We start from the raw sequence: 12,599 nt of genomic DNA on the forward strand, positions 1-12,599 counted from the left end.
TGTTTACTTAAAGAAAACAGATTTCATGGAGTTCATAGATACAGTTCTAAGAATATGATACTTCCCTCCCTCCTTCTTCCTACCTTTCTTTTTTTAAAATTTGGTGATGATATATTTTAATTTACTTTATGGTCACAGGTTTAATGCTCCACTAAATAAGGAGTTCAACAAGTAAAAAGCAGAAAGAACACTGTTCACAGGAATACAGACAAGGGCTATAAACGTTAATCAGACCCCAAGATGTCAACTTCATTTGTACACATTAATTTCTTTTTGTACTCTACATACTAGAAATCACAAATCAGGGACTGGCGCCGTGGCTCACTTGGTTAATCCTCCGCCTTGCAGTGCCGGCATCCCATATGGGCTCCGGTTTCTAGTCCCAGTTGCTCCTCTTCCAGTCCAGCTTTCTGCTGTGGCCTGGGAGGGCAGTGGAGGATGGCTCAAGTGCTTGGGCACCTGCACCGGCATGAGAGACCAGGAAGAAGCACCTGGCTCCTGGCTTCGGGTCGGCTCAGCGCTGGCCCTAGCAGCCATTTGGTGGGTGAACCAACGGAAGGAAGACCTTTCTCTCTCTGTTTCTCTCTCTCTCACTGTCTATAACTCTACCTGTCAAATAAAAAAAAATTAAAAAAAAAAAAAGAAATCACAAATCAAAGAAAACGTCACGCTTGTCTTTTGGCATGGTTCACTAAGCATAATGGTCTCCAGTTGCATCCATTTTGTTCTTTTCTGCAAGCAGCCACATATTCTACAGAATTTGTATACTTCTAATTATTATTACAAAGTTCGTCTCTGAGGATACCTTTCAGCTGACATTTTAGCCCACTGTATCCGGGACAGCACCTCCAATCCAAGGAAGTAACAATCTTGTGTTGCATCCTATAGACAGGATTTGATACCTTCTGAGATCTAGAGAGGAGAAAAATTGTGAGAAGATCAATTATTTGTCTCATATTAGTTTGTCAGTTGGCGTAATAGATGGAGAGTATATGGAACAATGCCTGAGATATTATAGGCATTTAGTAAATGTTAGCTGTTATTAAAATAATTCTTATTAAAACAAATTCTTATTAAAATAAGATTTTTCATCAATATTATTGCCAAACTTAGATTTCTTTGAATATACTACAAAGAATGTTGTGGTTATACTGTTTGGTATTTTAAAAATTGATACCTATTCAATTCATTTTCTAAAGATACAGCTTTAACTGTGAAATGCTTTTAGTTAAACCAATGGGAAAAATCACTTAAATTCCAATTTCTAAAGTTTATATGTGGGGAATAATTTGTTTTATTTCTATTATTTTCTATATAATTATAGCTAAAATTACCTGCATTTCCTGCAGATCTATATTAACCAACTTGAACAAACTGGATATTAATGTTACCTAAATTATTATAACCACAGTCATTTTCAGGCTATATCTTCAAATCTCCTAAGTGTTAAAATTATCCTATATACTATTTCTTTTATACACTATTTCCAGGAGAGAGAGAGAGGGAAATGAGATAGAGGAAAAGAATCTTTAGTGAGAAAATGTTTCTTGGGTGAAACCATGGAAAAGAAATGAAGAAATTGTAACATTTCACATTCAGTATAATTAGTAAACGGTACAAATTATAGGCTCAATCTATGTATGTAAAGGTAAGTCATAAGCAAAATTTAAGCATATTATTCTTATATATAGCTGATACTCATCAAACAGGTCTGTGACATGGCTACATACAATTTGGCTTAATTTTCATATTGGTCTATAATGGATGTATTATTAATTTGATTTAATGAATAAGTAGATTAAGAACAGAGAGACAGTTAATCTTATAGTATAAAGTAAACTGAAAATAGATCTTTGTAAAAATTAAGAGTGGGAATAGGAGAGAGGGGCGGAAGAGGGTGGGAGCGTGGGTGGGAAGGAGGATAGGTGGGAAGAATCACTATGTTCATAAATCTGTAACATGAAATGTATGAAATTTGTATACCTTAAATAAAATAAAAAAAACAGATAAGTGAAATAATTTGCTCAACATCCCAGATCTAAAAGTGGTAGAGGAGTACATAGAGTTTGGATAACAGGGACCAAAACAGAGAAGGCAAGAAGGAATAAGTTCCTAGTGCTGCATGGCTCAGTGTCAGATAACTATGGTTATCACAGCCCACAATAACCTGCTTTATGTTGATGAGCAAGTAGAAGAAAGGAGCTCCAAGGCTCCAGTCACAAAGTAATATCAGAGAAGGGGACATGAGGATTACTCTGATCAGATCAGAGTAATTTTATTCATAAAATTTTATTATTATTCATAACTTTATTCATAAATTGAAATGCTGTACTGTAGTCCATATAATTCATATTTACTATTAAATAGAAATTTTAAAACAGGGACCAGCTCTGTGCCGTAGTGTTTTTAACCTTCACCTACAGTGTCAGCATCCCATGTAGGTGCTGATTCAAGTCCTGGCTGCCCCACTTCAAATCCAGCTCCCTGTTAATGCTCTTGGGAAGCAGCTGAAGATGACCAAGTACTTGGGCCCTTACACCCACGTGGGAGACCCAGAAGAAGCTTCTGGCTCCTGGCTTTGGCCTGGTCTTTCTCAGCCCTGGCCATGGCAGCCATTTGGGGAGTAAACCAGCACATGGAAGATCTCTCTCTCTCTCTGTGTCTCTTTCTCTTTCTCTCTCAGTATACTCTGCCTTTCAAATAAATAAAATAAATCTTAAAAACATTTTCTAAATAAATAAAAGTGGTAGAGCTGAGATTTTTATTCCTGTTGTATGCTCACGCTGGCACACTATTGTTATTCCAGAGTTTATCACAGTCAACTAGGAAGTCTCCAGTCATCCACATGGGAAATTCCCTGACCACACAGCCAGAAGGCATTGTAAGCAGACCAGGCTCCAGGATATTGGGCTTTAGTTTCTGCTAAAACATTATAGGTACTCAATATGTTCAAGGTTATTCTTCAGCTACACAATGAGCTACCAGATTGTTCCCACTTCCATAAGCACACTAGTCATCTATCTACATTTATTTCAGTAAGTTCTATTCAGTAAATAACTGTCCAGTATGATATCATGTCCAGTCCAACAGGTAAAGTTAAAAATGAAGGCGACCAGGAAGGGACTTTAGCTTGTAGGGTGAGCTCAAGAAGTTAGTTTATTTTGGGGTCAGGGTTCTTCCTTCAATTATTGTTGAGGTCAGTGTTCCTGCTTTGGCAAATAAATACCTGTTGTATGCAGCTCAGGCATAATCAAAGGAAAAGTAGCAAACATTCCACTGGATTGAAATAGGGAATGAATGAACAAATCCATTTAAAGGCATACAAATATAGGCTATGAGAATAGCAATAAATACATGCGGTTTGTTTAAGAGCAGTGAATAAAAAAGGGAGTGGAGGAGTTCACCTTGAACCTAGAAGGGCCATATGATAGATGTTACTGTGGTAGTATTTTCATTACTAAAATTTAACAATGCACTCTTTGTGTCTCATGTTGACAGGAAAATTGTCACAAAGTGAGTAAATGCCAAAAGCATAATTGGAGCTCAGCTCTCTCAAGTCCCTGAGATATGCTAAGCTCTCTGGACCATGAACCTTCACCTTCAAGGGACCAGGGAACACCTCAGTTTTATGTATCCTTACTGTGCACTCTTCCAGATTGCCCGTGTGTCAGTTTCATTGCCTGAGTTATTTACATGACAATTTGCATAACATTAGCCATCACGGCCTGAACAACAACGTTAGTTTTTATTGCAGACTTTTCAGAAACACCTTTTGCTGAGCTACCGAGACTGATAGATTCCGAGAACTTATCAATCACTCAGCCTTACATTTTGGGACAATGATATACGTTTGTTTTTTTAGAAAAATGAACACCAAATAACAAGAGTCATCAAAATAGACACAATAAGAAAGGTCCCACTTTGCTCTTTTACTAGACATAATTGCAATCAGTGGATTAGCAAATTGTAGAATATGAGCTAAATTATGGATGAATTTCCTTTGATCTAGTATGAAAAGAAATAATCAATAAATCTTCAAAATTATGTATGAATTTCATAAGGAATTAAAGGACAGGATTGTTGATCAGTTAAATAAAAATAATAGTGATAGTAAAAAGAGAAACAAGTATTAGTGGTAACCTTTCTTGAACATTGACAATGCACCAGGCAGGCTAAGTATAGGCATGCATGATCCCCTAGGTTTCTGAAAACAACCATATGAGACAAGTGACATCTTGCCTCTGCATTTTAACTCACTGAACTCATATAATTAATGTAATATGATGACCCTTTCCCCATGCTACCGCACATAAATCTGTACCTGGAATGGCTAACTTATCTCTGGCTGTAAGTCATTGTAGTGGCTATTGTTAAGAAAGATTACAGCTGGCGCTCAACAGGCTAATCCTCTGCCTTGCGGTGCCGGCACACCGGGTTCTAGTCCCGGTTGGGGTGCCAAATTCTGTCCCAGTTGCCCCTCTTCCAGTCCAGCTCTCTGCTGTGGCCCGGGAAGGCAGTGGAGGATGGCCCAAGTGCTTGGGCCCTGTACCCTCATGGGAGACCAGGAGAAGCACCTGGCTCCTGCCATCGGATCAGCGTGGTGCGCTGGCCGCAGCGTGCCGGCCACGGCGGCCATTGGAGGTTGAACCAACGGCAAAGGAAGACCTTTCTCTCCATTTCTCTCTCTCTCTCACTGTCCACTCTACCTGTCAAAAAAAGTATATAAATAAATAAAAAATAAAAAATAAAAAGAAGAATGTTAAAAAAAAAGATTACATACCTCTGAGCACAGAATCCACTGGTCCAGCCGCAGGGACTTCTGCTACCTGGAACATAAGTGGTCAGGGGGTCCAGGACCACTGTCGGGGACAGCCTGGTATGCACATAGGCACACCAGTTCCTAAGGAAAAGATCACTGTTGTTAGCAAAGAAATCATCAAAATTATTTCCATAGAAGTATATTTACTCGTGCCAGTATTGTAGGTCAGGTAACTTAAAGGATTGGCCTCTAGATTTGACACATCTAGGTTTGAGAAAAAAAATACATTACCACTTTTTGCTATGCTCCAAAAAAGTTATTTAAAAAAACTACAGACCAAAATAAAGAAAGAAAAAAATCAGATCTAAAATCTGAACCTGTAGTGTTTAGCCATAACAGGGGTCAAAATCCAAGGTTGTTCTTGTAAGAAGTATGAATATTAATATTGAGATCAGGTACATAGGTCTAGGTCCATTACCTTGAGTAACAAGACAGAAGTAAATAAATTGAATAATATGTTGTAAATAAATATCTAAATGTTAAAAAATGAAGAAAAAGCAACTTATTAGCAGATGATGTGATTATAAATAAGGCATAAAATATTCTAGATGAAAATGTTTATAATTAATTGGAAAGTTCAACAATGGCATGAAGCTCAATATAAAATGTTTATAACTAATTTAAAAATTAATTTACATTAATATGCCATAAGGTTAAGATCAGTTACATTTCTATGTACTAATTAACTCAAAAAAGATACAATTTATAATAGCAAAAAACCCACAAGAATAATAAAAAGAATAATAAAAAATCCAATCAAAGAGTACAGTATTTAATATATACAAATTTTAAGCTTCACATGAATTTCAGAGTTTTTCTCTGGTTATAATAGAATATCAGATTTATCTCCCTCTGGTAGGGTTGGCAATTTGGCACAGCACTTAAGACGTCACTTGGGATGCCCATGTCCTATATTGGAGGGTCTGGGTTAAAGTCCTGTCTTGTGCTTGCCATTCCAGCTTCCTGCTAATGTATGCTATTGGAGGCAGCAGATGCTGACTCACGTACGTGAGTCCTTGCCACCTACTCGGGAGACCTGGATGGAGTTCCAGGCTTCTACCTTTGTTCTGGCCCAGCCTTGCTTGTGGGCATTTGAAGGAACCAGCTGATGACTCTATCTCTGTTTCTCTCTCTACCTTCCAGACAAATTTAAAAAAAAAAAAAAAACTCCTCTGGTAAAAATTATAAATCTGGACAAGATATGCAGAGCCACAATTTTCAGATATTGGAAAGCAAACCATTCAGCAGTATGATTCTTGAGGGACAGGTAGCACAAGAGGTTAGCACTACATTTGGTCCACTCTCTGCCTGGGAATAATTCTTCAAACTGTCATCACAGAGAAATGGGTCCGAATAAAAGAACCCTTGGTGAAAGAAGCATAGATCTGAGTTGTGGGCTGCTGAGATGGGCAGGATAAGTAGGGAGATTAATGAAAGTAGAGGCTGGGCAGAGGTGTCACTGTCAAATCCAATATAGAGAGACCCTTGAATACCATGTTGTGCTTGCAGACAAGCAAATACACTTTAATAACACAGCAACCACAGTGTCCAGCATGAAAGGCAAACAGACAAAACTGGATGTGAGAAGAGCATGGAAATAGGACCACAGTATAGAATAAAACACCAGTAAACAGAAAAACAGAAACAAAACACAGATGACACACAAGACATAATCACAAACAGTGGCTTTAAAACAATTAACCACCTTGCTTCAGGGATTCATTTCAGCTCATTTGTCAAAAATTGTTAGCTGTAGATGCATGGATTAATTTCTAGGGCTTATATTCTGTTCCATTGGTCTACATGTCTATTTTTGTGCCAGTACCAAGCTGTTTTATTATTACTGACCTGTAGTATGTCTTATTGCTTTAGCTATTCAAGGTCTCTTGTGTTTCCATACGGATTTTAGCATCTTTTTTTCTAGATCTGAGAAGAATGTCCTTGGTAATTTGATTGTAATCCCATGAATTTGTAAATTGTTTTGGATAGTATGGACACTTTGATGATATTAATTCTTTCAATCCACAAAAATGGGAGATTTTTCCTTTTTTGTGTCTTCTGTTTTTTTCCTTAATGCTTTGTAGTTTTCATTGTAGAGCTCTTTCACATCCTTGGTTAAATTTATTCCAAGGTATTCAAATTTTTGTAGCTTTTGTGAATGGTACTGATCTTATAAGTTCTTTCTCAACCATAGAATTGTTTTTACATAAAAATTCTCTTTATTTTTTGTGTTGGTTTTAGAACTTGCAACCTTGCCAAACTCTTTTATGACTTCCAATAGTCTGTATATTGGTGTTTTTGGTTCCTCTATATATGGAATCATGTCAGCTGCAAATAGGGATCATTTGACTTCCTCTTTTCCAATGTGTAGCCCTTTGATTTCTTTTTCTTGCCTAATGGTTCTGGCTAAAACTTCCAGAACAATATTGAATAACAATGGTAAGAGTGGTCACCATTGTCTAGTTCTGGATCTTAGTGGAAATGTTCCCAACTTTTTACCGTTCAATACCATGCTGGCTGTGGTTTTGTCATGTATTGCCTTGATTATATTATATTCCTTGTGTATCCATTTTTCTTAAGGTTTTTTTTTCTTTTATCATGAAAGGGTGTTGAATTTTTATCAAATGCTTCCTCTGCATCTATTGAGATAATTATGTGGTTTTTACTCATGAAGTTGTCAATGTGATATATCACATTTATTGATTTTTGTATATTGAACCATCCCTGGATCCCTGTGATAAATCCCAGTTGGTATGAGTAGATGATCTTTTAAATATGTTGTTGGATTTGGTTAGCTAATATTTTGTTGAGGATCTTTGCATCAGTGCTCATAAGGGATATTGGTCTATAGTTCTCTTTATTCCTTTTTATCTTTTTCTGATTTTGGAATTAAGGTGATCCTGTCTTCATAGAAGGAATTTGGGAACTAACCTATCATTCAATTGTCTTGAATAGCTTGAGAAGAATTGAGTTAAGGTTTTCTTTATAAGTTTGGTAGAATTCAGCAGTGAACCCATCTAATCCTGAGCTTTTCTTTGTTGGGAGAGACTTAATAAAGATTCAATCTTTATCTTGCTTATTGGTCTATTTAAATTTTCTATATCTTCATGCCTCAATTTTGGCAAATTTTATGTGTTCAGAAATCTATCCATTTCTTCTAGATTTTCCAATTTGTTGGCATAAACCTGTTTATAGTAATTACTAAGTCTCTTCAACAAATGGTGTTGGGAAAAATGGATCTCCATGTGAGGAAGTATGAAGCAAGACCTCTACCTCGCACCTTATACAAAACCAATTCACAATGGATCAAGGATCTGAATCTATGACCTAATAGCATCAAATTGCTAGAGGGAAACCTTTGGGAAACTCTGCAAGACATTGGCATAGGAAAAGACTTCTTGGAAAAGACTCCAGAAGCATAGGCAATCAAATAGACAAATAGAATTACATTAAGCTAAGAAGCTTTTGTCTTAAAAGGAAGCACCAAAGTAGACAGGCAAAAGACAGAATATGAAAAAATATTTGCCAGCAATGCATCTGATAAAGGGTTATTATTCTTGATCTGTAAAGAGCTCAAGAAACTCAGCAACAAAGCAAATAATTCATTTAGGAAATGGGCAAAGGCCACAAACAGGTATTCTTCAAAGGATGAACTACAAATGACCAACAGACACATGAGAAGATGTTCAGTATCACTAGCCATCAGGAAAATGCAAATCAAAACCACAATTAGGTTTCGCTGCACCCCAGTTAGAATGTCTATCATCCAAAAACCAAAGTAATAAGTACTGGCAAGGATATGGAGAAAAAGTACCTGAATACATTATGGAAGACCCTATGGAGATTGCTCTGAAATCTGAAATTATATCTACCATTTGACCCAGCCATCCAATCTTGAGAATTTACCCAAAGGAAACAATATGAGCATGTGTAATAATTATCCATATCCAACATTTGTAGCAGCTGAATTCACAATAGCTAAGAGATAGAATCAACCTTGATGTCCATCAACTGACAACTGGCTATAGACATACATGGTACATCACATATATGTGATAGGCATACATGGCAGAATACTACTCAGCTATAAAAAAGAGTGAATCCTGTCTTTTGCAACAAAATGGATACTTTTAGGGACCATTATGGTTAGTGGAATAAGTTATTCTCAAGAAGACAAATATCATGTTTTCTGATTTGTTGTGACTATATACAGAGTACCAAAAAATGCAATGTATATGAGAAAAATTGACATTTTGAGATTGCATTATTATTTATCATTTTTGTTTATATGTCTGTGGAAAAGTGATCTTTTTACTTGATAAGCATTATGGGTAGTGGTGCATTAAGCCTCTGATTATAAAGTAAATTAGAATTATGTTTTTGCAAAAATTAAAGGAAAAGAAAAGAAAGGAAGGGAGGATATGGGGTCGGGAGAAGGAAGAAGTAAGGGAAAGAAGGAGAGAGTGTGGTTATCTTCTTAAAATTGTGTCTATGAAGCACATGAAATGTGTTCTCTTTATATTAATAATTTTGTAAAAAAAGAATGAAAAGCGAAGCCAACAAATGCAACTCTTATGTTAATTTCACTCTAGTCTTCATATATTATCAAGCAATGTTTTAGAACTTACATAAATATACTGTATAATATTAGAATGTTAATATAATTTATAAATAAAATGGATAATATTGTCAAAAATATAACCACCAAACAGAATAGGAAATATGCAACATATGAATTAAAAATGTATGAGTTGTGATTAACAGAAAATTAATTGGACACTGAAATTAAGATCTATGAAACTGAAGACAAGAAACTATTCAAACTGAAGTATAGAAGAAAAAAAATTTTAAATGTAAATGAATGAAACCTCAAGTGGCAAAAGGTTATATAATCAAAGTTTTAAAAAATAGAGAAAGAGATGGAGATAGAGATGATGAGATAGAGAAATTAAGGCAGAATAAATAGTTATGAAAAAGAAAGCATGATTTTTAAATCATTATCTTAGAAGCTCAGTGAACTCAAGAGCATAAACACAAAGTAAAACCTCACTTAAGTGCATTACATAAAAATTCCAGAAAAGAAGATATAAAAAGCGAGTTTCAGTTTAAGTCTTTTGTCCCACGTGGGGTTCTCAGTAATGATCAAAGTAGAAAGCACAGACCCTGCGGGATGGATTTTACAGTTGGTTTGGTATAAAAAATCTATTTGTAGTCTACTCAAGAACTATTTTCCTTGTTAGCAAAAGTCTGATTTTGTTAGGAACAACAGTACTACCTGCTAAAAATAATTCTTTTCCAAATCGAGGAGTGGCAAGATGGCGGAATAGGAAGGGAGCACATTGATAGTTCAGCAAGACACACAGGTTAATAAAAGTGGAGATACTGCAGGGTCAAGGAAGAGTAGGGGAAGAAACAGCAGCAGAAACTCTTCCGGAACTAGTGATTCACAGTGGACCTGCGTGGAGAGTGTGGAAGCCCAAGTTCGGGACACCAGCGGCAGACTCAACACACCAGCACTGGAACGCGAGGTGAGCCGAACCTCAATAGCCTGAGACACCAGCGGGCAAGCAGAAAGAGGAGGCTAGAGGGAACGAGGCTTGGAACTCCGTGGGGAAAAGTTCACCAGGCTAACAAGAAGAGAGAGAGGAAAAAAAAAAAAAGTGACCAATACGGACACGAGTTTCTCTCTCTGCTCACCCCTCAAAGGCGAGCAAGACAAAGAGCAGGCGCCATTTTGGACATACGTCATAAGCAGGGCGACCTCAGGTCTGCACCGGCCCTGAGCCTAGCAGAAAAACCTGACTCTGGGGGGAGGGGTGAAATAACAGGAGATTAGGATCTAACTTGGCAATCCAGTGGGAGACTGCAGGAGAATTGGAGCCCACACTGAGGGCAGCAGAGATTCCCTGTGTGGTCCTTGGGAAAGAGCTTCCGATCTCTGGCTCCTGTGGGTATATCATTTGCCTGCTAACTACCTCCAATTACGTTCAGCTGTGCGGAATTACTTCCCTTTTGAATCAAAAAAGAGAGAGATTTACCACACCTAACCTGGGAGTGTCATCTTTGACACACCCTCAGCCCTGAGGAACCAAACACAGCTCTCAGTCCACACTCATCTCAAGCCTCTAAGGCACCACAGAAAGCAGACAGTCCACTTAATATAGAGCCATAGTGTAACAAGAAAAAACACCACAGTGAAGAAACCAAATATCTCCAACATGCCAAACAACAAACGCAAAAACCGAGGTAGCAAGAACAAGGAAGACACTATGATGCCCCCAAATGAAAAAGACACCCCAATTCAAGATTATGAAGATGATGAGATAGAAGAAATGCAAGAAGCGGATCTCAAAAAATTGATAAGAACATTAAGAAGTTCTCAAAAACAAATTCTTGAACTACAGAAATCCTTAATGGACAAGATAGAAAATCTCTCTCGTGAAAATGAAATATTAAGGAGGAATCAAAATGAAATGAAACAACTAGTAGAACATGAAACTATGATAGTGACAAAAAACCACAATGAAATGAAGAACTCAATAGATCAAATGACAAACACATTAGAGAGCCTTAAAAACAGAATGGGCGAAGCAGAAGAGAGAATATCAGACTTAGAAGACAGAGAACAGGAAAGGAAACAGGCAAATCAAAGAAAAGAAGAAGAAATTAGAAATCTAAAAAATATTGTCGGGAATCTACAGGATACTATTGAAAAACCTAATATTCGGGTTCTAGGAGTTCCTAAAGGCATGGAGAGGAAGAAAGGATTAGAAGGCATTTTCAGTGAGATACTAGCAGAAAATTTCCCAGGTTTGGAGAAGGACAGAGGCATCTTAGTACAGGAAACTTATAGAACCCCTAATAAACATGACCAAAAGAGATCCTCACCACGACATGTTGTAATCAAACTCACCACAGTGAAACATAAAGAAAAGATTCTAAAAGGTGCAAGAGAGAAACGTCAGATTACTCTCAGAGGATCTCCAATTAGACTCACAGCAGACTTCTCATCAGAAACCCTACAAGCTAGAAGGGAATGGCGAGATATAGCCCAGGTACTAAGAGAGAAAAACTGCCAGCCCAGAATATTATATCCTGCAAAGCTCTCATTTGTGAATGAAGGTGAAATTAAGACTTTTCATAGCAAACAGAAACTGAAAGAATTTGTTGCCACTCATCCTGCCCTGCAAAAGATGCTTAAAGATGTGTTACACACAGAAACACAGAAACATGGTCACCAATATGAAAGAAGGTAAAGGAAGGAAACCTCACAGCAAAAGATCACAGGAAGCTCAATTTCTCTTTGACATAGAATTAAAGTCTGATGCTCTGTTAAAGCAATGTGTTAAAGTAATCTAAAAACAAAAAGCAATTCAAATCAATTGGCAATCTACAAAAAGAGTTAAAGATTTTAAAAGCTATTATTAAAATTGCTATATTGGTCTATTATGCTATGTTATATGTGTGTACATATTGTATGTCCACATAGGAAATTTTATTAAGAGTTTTATTTTAAATGGCTTATAGATAAGATTGTCCATAAATTTAAGCTGCTAAAATCAATCAAAGATACATTTTAATTTGTGTGACCTCAATCTGTGTATCATGTTTTAAACTTGTTGGTAGAAAGAAACTAAAAACATTTTATATGGTTGTGCTTAAGTTTACTGGTTAAACAAACTATACCATGTTAGATATTTAAGAGGTGTTTTCAAATACATGATTCTTAAAATTTATAGAAGGCATTGGACCTTCTGGTAAATGTTTTCTTAAGTTGTTA

General features: G+C 36.6%; 1 protein-coding gene across 1 annotated transcript in view; it reads right to left on the reverse strand.

The window, feature by feature from the left end:
• Positions 1 to 12,599, reverse strand: part of MMRN1 (multimerin 1) — a 68,502-nt gene that overhangs the window by 37,670 nt on the left and 18,233 nt on the right. The window contains exons 2-3 of the mRNA XM_062199159.1: positions 4,781 to 4,900; positions 806 to 912 (exon numbers count right to left, since the gene is read on the reverse strand). Coding sequence (XP_062055143.1) covers positions 806 to 912; positions 4,781 to 4,900 — 227 coding nt within the window. The remainder of the gene's footprint in view (positions 1 to 805; positions 913 to 4,780; positions 4,901 to 12,599) is intronic.

Source organism: Lepus europaeus, chromosome 8, assembly GCF_033115175.1.
Source record: "Lepus europaeus isolate LE1 chromosome 8, mLepTim1.pri, whole genome shotgun sequence".
NCBI lineage: Eukaryota > Metazoa > Chordata > Mammalia > Lagomorpha > Leporidae > Lepus > Lepus europaeus.